The 18,193-nt window shown below is 38.5% G+C and overlaps 1 protein-coding gene and 1 pseudogene across 2 annotated transcripts in view; both read left to right on the top strand.

Moving 5' to 3' along the window:
- The first annotated feature begins 1,291 nt into the window (after positions 1–1,291).
- LOC114044986 lies at positions 1,292–3,726 on the top strand (annotated as a pseudogene).
- A 5,028-nt stretch (positions 3,727–8,754) lies between these two features.
- AGO4 (argonaute RISC catalytic component 4) overlaps positions 8,755–18,193 on the top strand; it is a 44,688-nt gene continuing 35,249 nt past the window's right edge. Inside the window, exons 1-2 of one of the 2 annotated variants that reach the window (XM_027864397.1) lie at positions 8,755–8,788; positions 12,058–12,223. In XM_027864397.1, the coding sequence (XP_027720198.1) occupies positions 8,770–8,788; positions 12,058–12,223 (185 nt within the window). In that variant the 5' untranslated portion in view covers positions 8,755–8,769. Of the gene's footprint in view, positions 8,789–12,057; positions 12,224–18,193 lie in introns of those variants that run through there. The other variant, XM_027864398.1, reaches the window with a different exon arrangement.

The following is an 18,193-nucleotide window of genomic DNA, read 5'->3' as shown; positions in this document are numbered from 1 at the left end:
GGAGAAGAGACTGACAGAATGTGATATTGACAAAGGCAATGTGTGGTACTGAGTGCTGGTCTGATCATAGACTTACCCTCTCCAAGCAAATTTTGCATTCAACAAAAAGCTGCAGCCCCACGGCAAGATGACTACCAAACTGAAGGTCTGCAGAACAGTTGTGCTGACCTCGTTGTTGTATGCCTATGAAACCTGGACAGTCTACCAGCACCATGCCAGGAAACTGAATTGTTTACATTTGAATTGTCATAGAAAGATTCTGAAGATCACTTGGCAGGATAAGATACCAGAAACTGAGATTCTTTCTTGAACTAAACTGCCAAGCATTCAAACTCTGCTGCCGAGAGTGCAACTCCGATGGGTTGGCCACGTTGTTCAAATGCCAAATATACACTTGCCTATAAGACTATTTTACAGAGAACTCACAGAAGGCAAGTTATTTTCTTCCTTAAGTTTTTGGAACTCTTTTTCTTTTTTTTTTTTTTTGGTAAGGCAATTGGGGTTAAGTGACTTGCCCAAGGTCACACAGCTAGTACATGTCAAGTGTTTGGTCTGAGGCCAGATTTGAACTCAGGTCCTCCTGACTTCAGGGCCGGTGCTCTATCCACAGTGCCACCTAGCTGCCGCCTTGGAACTTTTTTTCCAATTGATTGACTTTCTTTTCAGAATTTTCTTGACTTTCATGGATTGCTCTTATTTTTTTTCCTAAATTTTCCTCAACCTCTCATATTTGTTTTTAAAAGTCCTTTTTAAGCTCTTTCAAGAACTGTTTTTGAGCTTGTGACCATTTTACATTTGTCTTTGAAGCAGGAGTGGCTTTTTTAACTTTGCTATCTTTTTCTGAGTATGAACCCAGATCTTTATCCCCATAGTAACTATCTATGGTTGGGTTCGTTCTCCTTTACTTATTCATCATTATTATTTTTAGTGGCTTATTATAGTCAGGTTCTCGTTCTGAAATGTGGGGGATGATGCCTCAGGGTTCAAGTTTTTCATACTCATATTTTCTGAGCTCTGTCTGAGGGCCTGACCTTGGACACTCCTCTCTGTCAGAGTCATAGCTTGGACCCCCAAGCACACTGTCACCTCAGATGGTCTTGCTCCCTTCAGTCCCTTCCACAGCTGCAAACTTCAGCTCACCCCTCTGCACTGAAATGGAAACTAGGCACTCTGCTCTCTTGAATTTGCCCACAGACCCATGTGCCCCATGGATGCAGGGAGCTGCACATCCCATGGCACCTCCTGGTTTTGATTATCCTGTTTCTTCACATCTTCTGGAATGCATTTTGCTATGAGAATAATGAGGTACCTGCAACGGGCAGCTTTGTCTGGCCCTGGTCTGGACTGGGTCCCAGCCCAAACCAAGGTCCTGGTGCCTGGCAGCTAGTGCAGCGTTCTGGGCCAGGTGGATTTCTACTCCAGTTTCTCCCTGTCCCTGCTCTCCATAAAGCAGTTTCTGGACTTCAGATCTGTGAATGCATGCAAAAAGACCTCATTTATGCTTTTGCAGCAAGAGTTGCCAGTGAGATTGGCAAACATAATGAAAGAAATAAGTCTCCTTCCAGATAACCTTTAAGAACACCTTCAATTCAACTGGTACAGAGCTGGTGCATTCAGTCTACAGGAGCTCCTTGATTTTAAGCATAAAAGTGCTGAAGATGCTAAAGCTGTTTATGACTTTACAGTCATAAGAATCCAGAATCGTCATAATGATGTCATTCCTACCATGGCTCAGGGTGTGATTGAATACAAGGAAAGCTTTGGTGTGGATCCAGTGACCAGTCAGAATGTACAGTATTTTTTGGATCATTTTTACATGAGGCGCATTTCAATCAGAATGCTACTCAATCAGCATTCCTAACTGTTTGGTGGAAAAGGAAAAGGAAGTTCAACTCACCAAAAACACATTGGAAGTTTTAATCCAAATTGTAATGTTGTTGAAGTTATTAAGGATAGCTGTGAAAATGCAAAGCATCTTTATGATTTGTATTATATTAATTCTCTAGAACTATAACTTGAAGAATTAAATGCAAAATCACTAGGACAGCCCATGCAAGTTTATGTACCATCACATCTCTATCACAAGGTGTTTTAACTTTTCAAGAATGCAATGAGAGCAACCATGGAACACCATGCTGACAAAGGTATTTACCCTCCTATTCAGGTTCATGTAACACTGGGTAATGAGAACTTGACTGTAAAGATGAGTGATTGTGGAAGAGGTGTTTCTTTGAGAAAAATTAATAGACTCTTCAACTACATGTATTCAATTGTACCATGACCTTGTGTTGAGACATCGCGAGCTGTACGCCTGGCTGGTTTTGGTTATAGATTGCCCATATCTCAGCTTTATGCATAGTACTTTTTTCTTTTTTTTTTATTAATTTATTTTGATTTATCAACAATCACTTCCATAAGCTTTTGAGTTTTAAATTTTTCTCCCCTTCCCTCCCCCACTGGCTCCCCAAGACGGCACCCAGTCTGATATAATCTATACATACCTATTAAACATATTTTCACATTAGTCATGTTGTAAGGAAGAATTAGAACCAATAGGAGGAATCACAGGAAAGAGGAAACAAAATAAAACAGAAGAAAAAATAGCAAATAATATGCTTCAATCTGCATTGAAACTCCATAGTTCTCTCTTTGGATGTGGGTAGCATTTCCATCGTGAGACTTTTGCAGATGTATGTCTTACATTCTTGCATTGCTGAAAAGGGCTAAGTCTATCAAAGTTAGTTATCACACAGTGTGGCTGTTACTGTGTACAGTGTTCTTCTGGTTCTGCTCCCTTCACTCAGCATCAGTCCATACAAGTCTTCCCAGGTTTTTCTGAAGTCCACCTGCTCATCATTTCTTATAGCACACTAGTATTCCATTACATTCATATACCACAACTTGCTCAGCCATTCCCCAGCTGATGGTAATCCCCTCAATTTCCAGTTCTTTGCCATCACAGAAAGAGCTGCTATAAATATTTTTGTACATGTGGTTCTTTTTCCCATTTTTATGATCTCTTTGGGATACAGACCTAGAAGTGCTATTGCTGGGTCAAAGGGTATGCACATTTTTATAGCCCTTTGGACATAGTTCCAAATTGCTCTCCAAAATGGTTGGATCATTTCACAACTCCACCAACAATGTAAAAGTGTTCCAATTTTCCCACTTCTTCTCTAACATTTATCATTTACCTGTTTTGTCATGTTGGCCAATCTGATAGGTGTGATGTGGTACCTCAGAGTTATTTTGATTTGCATTTCTATAATCAATAGTGATTTAGAGCATTTTTTATATGACTATAGATAGCTTTAATTTCTTCATCTGAGAACTGCCTGTTCATATCCTTTGACCATTTATCAATTGGGGAATAACTTGTATTCTTATAAATTTGACTCAGTTCTCTATGTATTTTAGAAATGAGGCCCTTATCAGAGACACTGGTTGTAAAAATTCTTTCCCAGTTTTCTGCTTCCCTCATAATCTTGGTTGCATTGGCTTTGTTTGTATGCACAGTACTTCAAAGGAGACCTGAAACTGTATTCCTTAGAAGGTTATGGGACAGATGCTGTTATTTACATTAAGGCCCTATCAACAGAGTCAGTGGAAAGGCTCCTGGTATACAATAAAGCTGCACGGAAACATTATAACGCCAATCGTGAGGCAGATGACTGGTGTGTGCCAAGCGGTGAAGCAAAGGATATAACAATGTTCCGCAGTGCATAGCTGCATCTAGGCCATCTGAAAAAAACAAAAACAAAAACAAAAATAGGTTTCTAGTATTATATTTGAGAGGGACTTTAGAAAACTGTTACACAAAACATTTCATATCTGATTTTCACACTTATTGACTGGGTAGAATAAATGGAAACTGAATTCCATAGCTATCTTTCAGACCTCCTAAAGCATTGAACTGTATCATTTAGTTGTAAGAAGAAAGAAAATTCTAGCTACTGTGTACATTTACTTCTAACTACTGCAAATGTGGCTAACGTTTTGCTCGCTTTTCAGTGGACTTCAGGGACAAGTATAGAAATCTTCAGGTTCCTCATGGGACCCATGCAATTTATCTTATATCTAGTAAAAGCATTTCCCTAATTATAGTGATTAATTAGTTAACTACCTTTTTATAGTCTGGAAAATCTTGTTATGCTTTATTTAATTCTACTCAGGAATGAGAGTAAGTTAAAATTGTTTTCACATTTGAATCAGTAACTGCCTGTTGCTTGCACATATAAAGGCAGAAGATTATTACCCTATGGATTTAATACCACTTGCTTTTTATAATTTCCTTTCATAGTTGACTTAGAGCCACTAATTTTTAGAGGTAAATTTTCTTTTTCTGAATAATCAATATCTAATTCTCTCTATATTCAGTCAAGATCCTGTGAAATTTATACTGAATGTTCTTTTCATTAATTTCAGAAGGAGAATTTTTATTGCTAAATGACTAGCAACTCTTAACAAAATCCTCAAAAATTTTAAGGGGATAGCTATTTACTATGTGATTATAATTTGTGTAGTGATTCTAATTATGACATTAAGAAGCAGTATGACATAATAATAGAAGGCCAGCATTAAAGTCAGGAAGACCTAGGTCCAAGTCTTGCCTTGACACATACCAGCTGTGTTTACCAAAGGTCAGCCACTTAACTTTCCCTTGCCTTAATTCTCTAAGATTGTAAGTTGATTTGTGTTGGTAGAGGGAATTTTCATAACAAGAGTTCACCATAACAATGAATTCACAGATCTAGCTTCCTCCCAAAAAAGAGATCCTAATAATGGTAGAATTATCCACACATAACACATGGGCATAATGATACAGGCCTAAATTAGGTTTCCACAGACATCTAAAAATCATAATAAAACCTCTCTCAATTGGTCAGTCTCCCAGCCTCCTCAGTTACTGGGAATCTGATTGTATAGGAAGGGCTTTTATAAAGCTAATTGTGTGTTAAGAGAACACAGCAGAATAGAAAGAATACGAATTGAATAAATAACAATTGATAGAAATTAGATTTAAGGACAAAAAGCCATATGTATCTTGATAGCATCATTCTATCAGCACAAGTAGTAATTGATTTTTGTAATAAGTTACCAGAAAGTGGTCAGTTCTCCTTCAGTACTGGAGATGTGACTATAAAGTAATAAGACTTTTGTGAACCTCTATCATTTTGTTTAAGCCAGTGGGGGAAGTATCTCATACATTTTTTTAAAAAGTGTTTTTTATTGGAAAATGTTAAAATAGATTCACTTATAAAGAATAGTGTGTTTTCTGATAATGCAGATTAAATGGGGTATTACTGTCCATGCTATGTAAACATTGCAGAATGACCTAATTTTGGAGGAATGATCAACTACTAAAAAAAAAACAACAAGGTATTATTAGTTTACTTCATATTAGTAGATGAAGGGCAAATGATTCTGACTCATTACCATTGCTGTTTATAACTGTTTTCAAATTTTCCAGCAATAATGATGTATAAACTTCTGGAACTCTTCAAATCAGAACAGATTTTAAATAAATTATAAAATGGTCATTGTTTTTCTTAAAATGAAATTTTTCAATCAGGCATAAGATTGAAATGTCTATTTTTTATCCCATCATATAGTGTCCTTTTCCTTTAGACAGCTTAATAACTTAGACATACTCACACTTTTAGATAGAGTGATTGATGTGGCCTTTCTGATAATTGTGATCATCCACAGAAACTTACACATATGAAATTTTTTGTTTCCTCCTGGTTCCTTATAGTTTAGCATATTACTTGACTAGTAAATAGTTCTTGATGGCTCCAAGCTGTTTTAAAACATATATTCACCAGGATCTAGTTTATGCAAATATGGTGGAGATAATTTTTTAACTGTAATATATAGATGTCATTCATTTTCTAAATCAATACAGCTGAGAAAATTATGAACTGTTTTAGGAGGTCATAGTAAAGTAGATATTCTGTTTTATGTTTTGGCTATGTTCATACCCACCTGTGGTTTCTTTTTCTTGAATCAGGAAATTTAAGTGAGGTATTCAAATGGAAGTATAAAGTGTAATTTTGTGAAACATTTTATATGTGGAACTAAATTGATATCATGGGTTAAACTTTTTTAAAAACCCTTTCAAAACTAAGTAAGTTTTTACTACAGAACTGCTATGTCTTATACAATAAAATAAGTTATTCCTCCCTTAAAAAAAAAAAAAAGTACCCACAGCTAGTAGGGTCCCCAGCCTTGTGCTACCATACTTGGCAGGTATGAGTTTGCTCCTTCTCCACTACAGCCACAGCCTAGGGCCTAGGACCACATCTGATCAGCACACCTGGGCCTGGCATCTTGCTACAGTAGAGGATTTTTCAATCCTCTCCCGCTCAGCTGTCTGACCCCAACACTGTCCCTGAGGTAAAAGTTCCTGCCCCTAGGGCTTATTGTTTGTTGATTCAGTGGAGTTGGCCAGGAAGTGTTTGCACCCAGTCCTTGGAGGTCCAGTCTTTCCTGAGGTCCTCCCAAGTTGTATTAGGAGGACAGCTGCTTTATCTCAACGTTTAATTATTTCTAAGGCTTAAAGTTTACTTTGAGGTGATGTTTTGTCTTGTTTGTGGGAGAATTTTTGAGAGTTTTGTATTTTCGGTGGTAATCCTTTCATGTTCATCACTTCTTATAGCACAGTTTATTCCATTGCTTTCATGTACTAGTTTGTTCAGCCATTTTCTAATCAGTGGGCATCTACTTTGTTTCCAATTCTTTGTTACCACAAAAAGTGCTGCCATAAATATTTTGGTACATATTGGACACTTTCTTTTTGTCAGTGACCTCCTTGGAAGTATACACCTAGCAGTAGAATCTTTGGATCAAAGGGTATAGATGGACATTTTAGTCATAGTATTTGCACAATCTGAATTGCTTTCCAGAATGGTTAGACCAGTTCACAGCTCCACCAGGAAAGTGCCTAATTTCTTTGGAGAGTTGTGGGACTAGGAGAAAAATCAGTTTAAGGGAAGCCTCAATTGACTCATCCTTTGAGATCTTGTGTGGTTTCATTAGAAGATCTCTAAGTTTGGCAGGTGTCCTGAATATATAATTGTTCCTTATTTGCCTTTGAACTCGTTTTTAACTGAGGAAGTTCTCATATTTGAGTTGTCAGATATTGCTAATACCCATTGTATTCTTCTCATTATCTTGACTAGAAGGTCTTAAGTTTCTAAACTAAAGTAATAAGGTCCACAGGGCTGGACAGGTCAGTGTGGAACAGGGTTACTAGCTGGCTGGTTCCTCTGAGAGATTACCTATAGAATTAGAGTCCTGGCCTCTTACAAGTTTGCTAGGCTCCATGGCCTAGAAATATGCTTTCCTAGAGCGGTTGGGGAGTTCCTTAGAGCAGGGCTTCTTAAACCTTTTCCAGTCTCGACCCCTTTATGAGTTTCAGTATTGTACATTGGCCATTTCATGGCCAGGGGCATGTGCACTGCAAAGTGTGAATGCTTTCTGTTCACAAGGGAACTTGCTATGAAGTTGTGTGATGCGACGGGGACAGGCACTGCCAGAAACACCTCGAATTCATTAGGCGTTTGATTTTTAATTAATCTTTGGTCCTTGTGCGCTCATAAACCTTTTACTGTTGCCAAATTTTTCTGGCCCCATATGGGGTCTCCGCCCACAGTTTAAGAAGCGCTGCCTTAGGGGAGGGGATGAGCTGATGCTTGGAATGTGAAAACCTTGAGAGCAGCGGTGGCTTCAGGTGTGCCTATGTACTTTGCACAGTGCACAGGTAGCCCATATGCCTTTTGTTATTGCCAGGTGTGACACTAGTCAATTCACATCCCCTATCTGAACCTGTTTACACATCTGTAAACTGAGTTAGACTAGATTCTGTTAAATTCAACATCTATTAAGTGCCTCTTTTTCTACTGTACACAGGCATACAGTACACAAACTGTACCATACCAACACAAACAGAAAATAAGGGGGTGAGGCAGCAATCAGGAAAGGCTTCATGGAAGAGGAGGAACCCTCGCTGATGCCTTAAGGAAGATGGAGGGGGGCGTTCCAAAGAGCAGATTCCAGGCACGAGGGATAGCTGGCTAGCTAGCGTGCAAGGCCCCAGAGTGGGGTGTTTGGACAATGTCAGGTTCAGCAAAGACCCTGAGCGCGTCTGAAAAGTTAGGCAGGAGTGTGATTTTTAAATGAGTGGGGGGTTTGTGTTTGTGGTTTTTTTTTTGTTTTATTGGGGGGGGGCGTCCGAATGGAGCTTCTAGATTTTGTCTTGGGCCGGGCCGTGATCCGACCAGCTCTACCAGCTTTAAATCTTGGCATCCGTACATCCGGCCCCATTTCGCACGTCTTCTCCCCGGCCCGGGGGCGCCCGGCCCAGGCGCAAGGGCCTGAGATCGTAAAGTCAGGCACCTGGTCAGAGGGAGGGGAAAGACCGGAGGGCCTGCGAGGCACCTGTACCGTACCTGTCGCCTACTTTTCAGTCCCTTTCCCAACTCCCGCCCCTCCAGTTCTCCTTCTCCCCCTGGGCCCGAGGCGAGTGCAAGGACATGCCCTCCCAGAGGCCCGGGACATCTTCGCGCCTGCGCGCCTCCCTCCCTGTGCCCCCACCTTTAGGCGCGCTCCCGACAGAGCTCAGGCGAGTACTCGATTGCGCGCCCCGCCCCCGGGCCGGTGCGCGCGGCCGAGCCCCCGGCGGCGGCGGCGGCGGCGGGGCCCTCAGCGGGAGGCGCCGCTGGGGAGCGGGGCGAGGCGGCCGCCGCCGCCGCCGCCGCCGCCGCCGCCATGGAGGCTCTGGGACCCGGTGAGGAAGCGAGCGCGAGGGGCGCGGCGGGGACACGCAGGCTCCGCGGCCGGGCGGGGGGCGGGGGAGGGGACCTGCGCGCACGTCCGCCCGCTCCCGGCTCTCCCCAGCCCGCCCCTCCCGACCCCACTCGTGGGATGCCTGTCGGCCCCTCTGAGAAAGTGCCGCCTCCGAGGATGGCTCTCTTGACCCTTAAGGACCGAGGGGCCGCGTAGCCCCGACTTCTCCACGTGGTGGCTAGGTTCTCCAGGTGCACGAGGTAGCCAGCCCCGTGTGTGTGCGTGTGTGTATGTGTATGTGTGTGTGTGTTTACTTAGGGGTGTGAAAGTGTGTGTATGTTTACTTAGGGGTGTGAGAGAAAGTGTGTGTGTGTGTTAGGGGTGTGAGAAAGTGTGTGTGTGTGCGTGTGTGTGTGTTAACGTAGGGCTGTGAGAGAAAGTGTGTGTGTGTGAGTGAGTGTGAGTGTGCGCGCGCGCGCCCCCAAAGCTGGGCCTCTAATGCCTGGCCTTAAATTACTCCAGTGTTTACACTCCGGCTATTCCAACTGGGTCCGAGAGCTTTCTAGCGAACAGGTTTGCATTTTCCACCAGGGTGCTTTGTACTTGGCCAAAAGCTAGGTGATCACCTCTTCAAGAATTGTCAGGGTGTTACAAATACTTTGCAGACATCAGATAGGGTTTACTGGACTGGGCACTACACACGTTTAACCAACAGGTGCTCCTCTTTTTTGCTTTGGTTAAATGACACGGGACTTTATCTTTATGGAAGGGGAATGAGCATAGATACATTGGTTCTGAAAAGTCAACTTAATTTGTGAACTAGAAAAGATTTGTACTAGTGAGTTTTGTGGAACATGAACAAAAAAAATCACACCTGAGGGCTTCTGAAACTTTATAAGGCTAATTTATTTAGAATTTTGAAGTACAATTAAGTGATTAAACTTTACCCTTGTTTGCTGCCTAGGTAAAGACCTTCATTATTTATAGAGCTGGCATATTACTAGAAAAGCCTCTCTGTTGGAGTAATTAAGCTGGAAGGGACCTTAATGTTAATCTTGTCCAACTCCCTTATCTAACAGTTATGATCAAAGGGTAAATGACTTTCCCAAGGTCATTCTGTTTGATGGAGTTGTAACTTTAATTTGTGCTTCCTGATTTCCAACACTGTGCTCATTCCTCCTGTACTACAGTATATTAGTATTTAAAACACTTTTCAGAGTGTGAACACATATCTAGGATGAAGCCAGTACAGAAAAGATGAAGTGCCCCCTGTTAATACCTCATAAGAGAACAAACTTAGTGGTTACCCTGCTTTTAGTCATAGTTTCCTTTGCTTCTTTCACCCCATAAAAGTAATGTTTTTAGTGCAAAATTTTAGAGTATGACTGGAAGGAGTATAGAACTAGACTGGGTCCTGGGCCTTCTTGTGCCACAAACTAGCTGGGTGACTTTGGGAATGTCGTTTATCCTTTAAAGCCTGATTTGTCTTTCAGCCATCCAATTCTTCATGACCCCATTTGGGGTTTTCTTGGCCTTGATACTGGTTTGCCATTTCCTTCTCCAGCTTATTTTACAGATGAGGAAATTGGTTAAGTCTCTTTGTCAGGAGGTTACAAATGCCTTGCAGAGAAATTGGTTAACAGGGTTAAAAAAACAACAACAAAAAGCAGGGTTAAGCAACTTGCCCAGGGGTCTCACAGCTAATAAATGTCTGAGGCTGGATTTGAACTCAGTAAGATGAGTCTTCCTGACTCTAAGGCCTGGCACTCCATCCACTTCACCAGCTAGTTGCCTCAAAGCCTGATTCCTTATGTGTAAAATGAAAGATTGTGACCAGATAAATTCTTTAGGTTCATTTGAGTTGTGGGAAAAAAAATAATCCCCAACCTTTTCATTTCTGACCTCTGCCAAGGAAGAAAAGCATATAATTTACATAGTCTTAATTAAATAAATTAATAATTTATTTAAGCTTTGCATAATCTTAATTTTTTCTCAATCCACCTTTTCTCCCTACATCTTTTAGCATCATCTAATACAGAATGTGGAAAAGTAAAGTAGACCTAGGAATGGGCAGGAAATCTCCCTGATTTGACTGAATGTGTTCAATACTGTACCAAATCAAACATTTTTAACATTTATTATTCCCCTGTCACTCTTTGGGAAATGATTCCCTTTTCCCAGAACAGAACCTCTTGGTTACCAAGAAGTAGGTATCAACGCTCAAGTTAGAGCAGTACTGTTAACCACTTATGTAAATATTTGCTTTTGAAAAAAGTAGATCTTAAAAATTCCCAAGGGGCACTAGAGGCAGTAGCTGGTACAAATTATAAAAGTTAGTCTTTATGAACTCTTGTCACTGAAAAAGCTTAGGTTTCTTTTTTGTACATATATTTGGGTCTGTTACATATGTTAATAAATATTTTTAAAACTTTGGTTATGTTTTAATATCTTTTCTCAAATGGGGCCAAAAGCAAGTGCTCTAGTCCTTAAGTTTGAGAGCAGGGCCACTTCTTTTTGGGAAGTTTGTTATCCTTTGCCAGAATATGATCTCACATTATTCTAGGTGAAAGAATGTTACAGTCATGAACACTTGAAGTATTTTTTTTAGTTTTGTCTGTTGGCATCTTGATAACACAGGAGTTTTGTGATTTACTAGGTTGAATTTTAGCTTATTCTCTTTTAATTATAGCATCAAATACACATAAAAGTAAAAATAAAAATAAGCTATTTACCACAAAGGTGTTGAATAAACTGAGCTGTTACAAGGGAAAGTTACTGTGTGACTGGATATTTTATTTCTAGATGTGAGAGTCTGTTGTTAAGTCCTAATTTGCTTTACTATCAGAATTGCAGGTAAATTGATAAAAATAGCTATTATTTAATCTCTTGCTGCAAATCAGCATGTGCAGACTACAGTGGATCAGACTAGAATCATATAGGGTTAGTAGATGATCTCTGATCTTAGAATGGTACCTGCTTCAAGAATTTGGAAGTGACTTTGTTTTAAAATACAAATACACTTGCTGACTTATCTGTAGAACCAATCAGAGCAATGTCCAGTTGACCAAACTATAAATTAGTGTGTTGGTTTATTTAATCTTGATGTAGCTTCCCTTTTTCAATTTTAATGTTAGCAATTTACCCATGACATTCTTTAGTCTTCACCTGAACATTTTTAGATTTCTAAACACTCTTAACAGCTTATGTTCACTATAGGATGGTTGTACTTTATGACCAGAGGGTACAGTCCTTGTTTCTCTATTTCTCCAGGACCTCCAGCCAGCCTCTTCCAGCCACCCCGTCGTCCTGGCTTTGGAACTGTGGGGAAGCCAATCCGTCTTCTAGCCAATCATTTTCAGGTTCAGATTCCTAAAATAGATGTCTATCACTATGATGTGGATATCAAACCAGAAAAACGACCTCGTAGAGTTAACAGGTAAGGATTGTAGAAAATGAATTCTGGGACAAGTTTAATTGTGTAAAAGGAAGACAAAGGTGAGTCATTTTGGCATCAACTGTGACATTCAACAATTTGTTTTTTATAGTCTTGAATTATTTATAGCCTTGTGTTCATTATTTCATGGAGAAGTTTGATCTCTCCAACAAAATGTTAAGCTGACTGAGGGCAAGGACTATTTCACACTATTCTTATATCCCCTACAGTGCCTACCACTAAGTAATAGACTATTTAGTAAACTGAATTGAGCGAAGGGGCAGAGGTCAAAGAAAGAGCTCTTTGTCTAACAAGAGGCAGTAGAAATTCTCAGCACATATGGAGAGTATTTGGAGGGATTATGGTGGTAGAAAGTAATATAATATGGAAATTAAGATTTCATAATAGTAAAAGTGGTGGGAATAGGTGTAAGACTAATGGAAGCAGAAGAAAATAAAGGGTCCTGGATTATTGAACAGGGTGGAGCCTTTACCTGTTTGCCGCAATGGGCGAGCAGTGTCCGACCTGTGTTAGCAGTTTTTCAGTTTGTTTCGTAGATAAATGCCAATAGCAGAGGATAATGATTCTCATAATAGTGAGAAGGTCTGCCCTTTTTCTCTGATTCTATATACTACCAAGTGGCCTCTAGATCTTAATACATTGTCTTAAAAATGCTTTCTTCATGTACAGTTCCCTTTTTTATTCTTGTGCTCAGTATTTGCTTTTACTGGCAGTTATTAAATTTATTTTTAAAAATAAATTTTTATTGGCATCTTTTGTTTTTTTATCACCTAAAGTTTCCCCTCTATCCCTCATCTCCTTCCTCCCTCAAAGGAAAGAATACTTTGGGGGGGGGGTGAGACAATCGGGGTTAAGTGGCTTGCCCAGAATCACACAGCTAGAAAGTGTCAAATATCTGAAGTTGCATTTGAACTCAGGTCCTCCTGACTCCGAGGCCAGAGCCCTATCCATTATGCCACCTAGCTGCCCCAAGGAAAGAGTGCTTTTTAAAGAAAAAGAGGAGGAAGAGAAAAAAACAATTAGTAAAACTAATCAGTACATCAGAAAATTTTGAAAATATATGCAGTCTTCCGCACCCCTGACTTCCCACCTCTGAAAAGGAGTAGGGAAAGATGTCTTCTTTTATCTTTTCTTTGGGGCCAAGCTTGTCCTTTGTAATTGTGGCACATTCATTTTCAATTGTTTTTTAGTTGTCTTTCCATTTACGTTGTTTTTGTTATTGTACATGTTGTTTTCCTGGTTCTGATTTTCATCTGTTGGTGTAAGTCTTTACTTGTTTCTCCATATTCATCATATTTGTCATTTCTTATAGCAGAATAACATTTCATTATATTAATGTACAACAGGGGGTTTTTTTAGCCGTTTCACAATTGATGGGATTTTCAAGTTCTTTGCCATCTCAAAAACTGCTGGTATAAATATTTTGGTGTATATGGAGCCTTTCTTTATCAATGATTTCCTTGAGTCATATGCCTAGGAATCTCTGGGTCAAAGAGTATAAACATTTTAGTGAATGTGTTTGCATAATTCCAGTTGCTTGCTAAAATGGTTGTACTAATTCACTGTTCCACCAACAGTGCGCTAGTGTGCCAATCTCTCCACAAACCCTCTGACTTTGGCTATTCCCACCTTTTATTATCTTTGCCATTTTACTGGGTGTTAAGTGAAACCTCAGGGCTGTTTTGATTTGCATTTAATAGTTTGCAATTCTTTTGAGAACTGTTCCTGACTATTTATCTGTTGGGGAATAGCTTTGGTCTTATATTTGTTAGTTGTATATATTGGATACCAAACTTTTATCCAAGAAGTTTGATGAAAAGATTTTTGCCCTTTCAGCTCTTATTCTAGATACATTAATTTTGCTAGTGGAGAAACTTTTCAATTTTATATAATCAAATTTTTTTTATCACTTGTAATTGCTTCTATACCTTTTTTGGTTCAGAATACATCTCCTATTTATACTACCTAGAAGAGGCATGTAATAGGCTTCTCTTCTGTTTTTTTATGGCATGAACTTTAATATTCAGGTCTCATACCATTTTTAATTTATTGTGGAATATGGTATAAGATATTGCTATAATCCTAATTTCTGCAGGCTGCTTTCCAGTTTTCCCAGAAGGTCTTATCAAATAAGAGTTCTTTCCTAAGAAAATCATGTTTTCAGGTTTATTCAATACCAGGTTTTTGTGTTCCGTTATTTCTGCTTCTCCTTAGTCTGTTGCATTGCTCTACTTCTCTCTTTTTAACCCATACCAAATGGTTTCATGACTGTTGCTTTATCATACAGTTTGATTTCTGAAAGTGCTATTCCCTCTTCATCCTTGCAGTTTTTCATTGTTTTCTTGATATTATAATATTTTAAATCTTTTGTTTCTCCAGCTTCCTTTTTTTGGGGGGGGGGGCAATTGAGGTTAAGTGACTTGCTCAGGGTCACAGAGCTAGTGTCAAGTATTTGGAGTCAGATTTGAACTTAGTTCCTCCTGACTTCAGGGCCGGTGCTCTATCCACTGTGCCACCTAGTTGCCCCATTTTGTTTCTCCAAATGAATTTTGTTGTTATTTGATCGAGTTCTATAAAGTATCCCTGTCATAGTTTGGTAAAACACTAAAACTTGAAATTAACTTTAGTATTATTGTCATTTTTATTATGTTGACCCAACGCAACCATGAACAATGAATATTCCTCCAGCTATATAAGTTATTCTTTATTTCTTTCATTGGAATGAGATTTCTCTATTATTCCCACTTGGATTTTTTTTTTTTTTTTGGTTATATAGAAATGTTGTTGATTTTTGAGGGCTTATTTTGTAGCTTGCAAACTTTTCTGAAACTATTGTTTAGTATTTAGTATTGTTTAGATAAGTTAGTGTCTTTGTTGATTCCCTAGGATTTTACAAATAAATCATCATTTCATCAACAGAGAGGGATAGTTTTATCTTCTTTTTGCTTCGTTCTATAACTTTAATTTCTTTCTTTTGTTTTATTATTATTGCTAAGATTTCCAGAACTATTATAAAGTAGTAGAGTGGAAAATGGGCATCCTTCCTTTACACCTATATTTATTGGAAAAGCTTCTAGTGTATCCCCATTCCATATGATACTTATTTTTGGTTTTAGATATATTTTATAAAATTAAGAAAAGGACCCTCTATGCCTCCTTTTATAGGGTTTTTAGCAGTACTAACTGGTTACTAATATAAAATTAAAAATTACACAGTTCATCCATCAGAATAGGCAATTTAGTATACAGTATATTATATAGAATTGGAATTGTACATCACCTGTGCCCAAATTCTAGCTCTAATATTTATTAGCTATAGAAAAGTCACAGAACTCCTTGAGCATCAGTTTTCTGTAAATCAGGTATTACAGCTATTATCCCTGTATTACAGAGTTGTGAAGAAAGCATTTTGTAAACTTTAAAGTATTATATAAATGTAAGTTATCTGTTTGGCAGTATTTCTTGTAAATTAGTGAATTGGCTTTTTGGCAGTGATGGAAACAAATCTTGAAACCTAACGTAAGTAGGCCAACAGCCTTCCTTATTAAAATCATCATCATAAAACAAAAGCTGACATTTACATAATGTCTTAAAGTTTGTGAATATGCATTTTCAGACATGGCTAGGCGTGGATTGGTTTTTCTTGACTGTAAAAAGGGCAGGTTCTACAGAAGAAGGGGAAATAATTTCAGAAGTCAGAATGATGAAAAAAAGGCATCAATAAAACATGAAAAAGGAAAAGATAAAGTTTGCAAAGCATGTTACATAAATTCTCATTTGAGCCTCACAACAACCTGGGTAGGTACTACAGGTTTTATCCGTGTTTTACAGATGTGGAAACCTAGGCTTAGAAAGATAGGGTGACCTATCTATGGTCACACATCTAAAAAGTGTCAGAGGTAGAATTTGTACTCAGGTCTTCCATACTCTGTGTCCAACACAGTTCATTATGCCTTACAAGTTTGCTGCTTGGCTTAAGAAGTTTGTCAATTTATTTGTGATTCTGGTGAAATTGTTCTAGATAAACATTGGATTGTCAACCTTGTAAGAGCCAGAAATGAGTAGAAGATTCCTGGATTTTGTTTCTGGATTTTTTTTCCTTCCTCGTCTGTTCGAGGAAAAAAGAAACAAATTCTTGTAATAAATATGCATAGTCAAGGAAAATAAATTCCCACATTTTCCATATCAAAAATATATATCTTATTTGGCACATTTAGCATTCTTCACCGTAAATTCTCTGGAATTGTGATCTGGTCATTGCGTTCATCAGGGTCCTTAAGTTTTCCAAATTGGTTGTCTGTACAATGGGGTTTATGTTGTATAAATTGTTCTCCTGGTTCTGTTCACTTCAGTCTGCATTAATTCGTTTAAGTCTTCCTGGGTTTCTTTGAACCCCGTGTATACTTTAACATTTCTCACAGTGCAGTATTCTATTACATACATACACCATTATTTGTTCAGCAATTCCTCAACTGATGAGTACCGCCTTAGTTTCCAGTTCTTTGCCACTACAAAAAGAGCTGTTATAAATATTTTTATACATGTGGGATCTTTTTATTTAATCTCTTTGGGAGTATAGGCCTAGAGTGGTTTTTTTTTTGTCAAAATGTGTGGCCAGTTTAATAACTTTGAAGGCATAGTTCAAAATTACTGTCCAGAATGGCTAAACCAATTCGCTGCTCTACCAACAGTGCATTAATTTGCCTGTCTTCCTGTAGCCCCCTCCAACAAATGTTATTTTCTTTTCTTATAAACTTTGTGAATCTGATAGTTAAGAGGTTACTTAGTTACTTTAATTTGCATTTCTCTTAATTGGCGATTTGGAGCATTTTTTTTTCATGTGGTTGTTGGTGGCTTGGATTTCTTCCCTTGAAAATTCTTGTTCATATCCTTAGACCATTTATCATTTGTGGAATAACTCTTACTTGTTTTTATACATTTGAATCAATTCCTTATATATCTTGGAAATGAGACCTTTATCAGAGAAATTAGCTGTCAAGATTTTTTCCCCAGTTTCTGTTCTAATCTTAGCTACATTGTTTGAGGGGTGGGGTGTACAAAAACTTTTTAATTTTATGTAATGAAAATTTTTTTCTGTGTACCTCTCTATACCTTGTTTGGTCATAACCTCTTCTATGTATGTATCTGAAAAGTAATTTTTTCTTACTCCTAATCTGTTTATTTGAAGGTTTCCCTGGTATTTAATGTCAAGTGTTGGTCTAAACCTAATTTCTGCTAGACTACTGTCTAGTTTTCTAGTTTTTGGTCAGATAAAACACTAGGCATCTAGGTTTATTTGCTTCTGTATGTTGCATACCTATTCCATTCCATTGCTCAACCTCTGTATTTCTTCAGTACCAAATTGTTTTGATGTTTGCTGCTTTGTCATGTAGTTTGAGAACTGGTGTACTTAAAGTCCTATTCCTCCTCACATTTTTCATTATTTCCCTTGAGATTCTTGACCCTGTGCTCGTCCAGATGGATTTCATTATTAATTTGTCATTCTGTAAAGCACTCTTTTGGTAGTTTGATTAGCATGAGATTTCCATAACCTCTAACTTATTTCTACTTTCCTGTAAAAATGGAGATGTAGGACTAAGGTCACATTCCTAGATCATTGAAATGTGTTAAAGGAGAAATAGTATAATGCCACTCAAGCATGTCAGTTGTCTTTCTTGCAGGTAGATACCTTTTTTAAAACCATGAAGACTGTTGTTTTGCCCTTAGTCTTAAGCTGCTATTTCAGAAATTCTGAAAGAAAGTTCTACATTTCTTAAGGGAGTGGAAAGTACAAAGGATACATATCTCCATGTGGCATAGAGGAAAGAATGCTGTGTTGGAAGTCAGGACCTGGGTTTGAATTACAGTTCCACTATGTACCATTTCTCTGACTTTGGGTAATCACTTGACCTCTCAGGGCTTCTGTTTCCATATCTGTAAAATGAGGTGGTT

This window comes from Vombatus ursinus, unplaced genomic scaffold (genome assembly GCF_900497805.2).
Source record: "Vombatus ursinus unplaced genomic scaffold, bare-nosed wombat genome assembly UNPS02014775.1, whole genome shotgun sequence".
Lineage (NCBI taxonomy): Eukaryota > Metazoa > Chordata > Mammalia > Diprotodontia > Vombatidae > Vombatus > Vombatus ursinus.
Note: the sequence above shows the minus strand (reverse complement) of the source record. Positions and strands in the feature narration are given on the sequence as shown.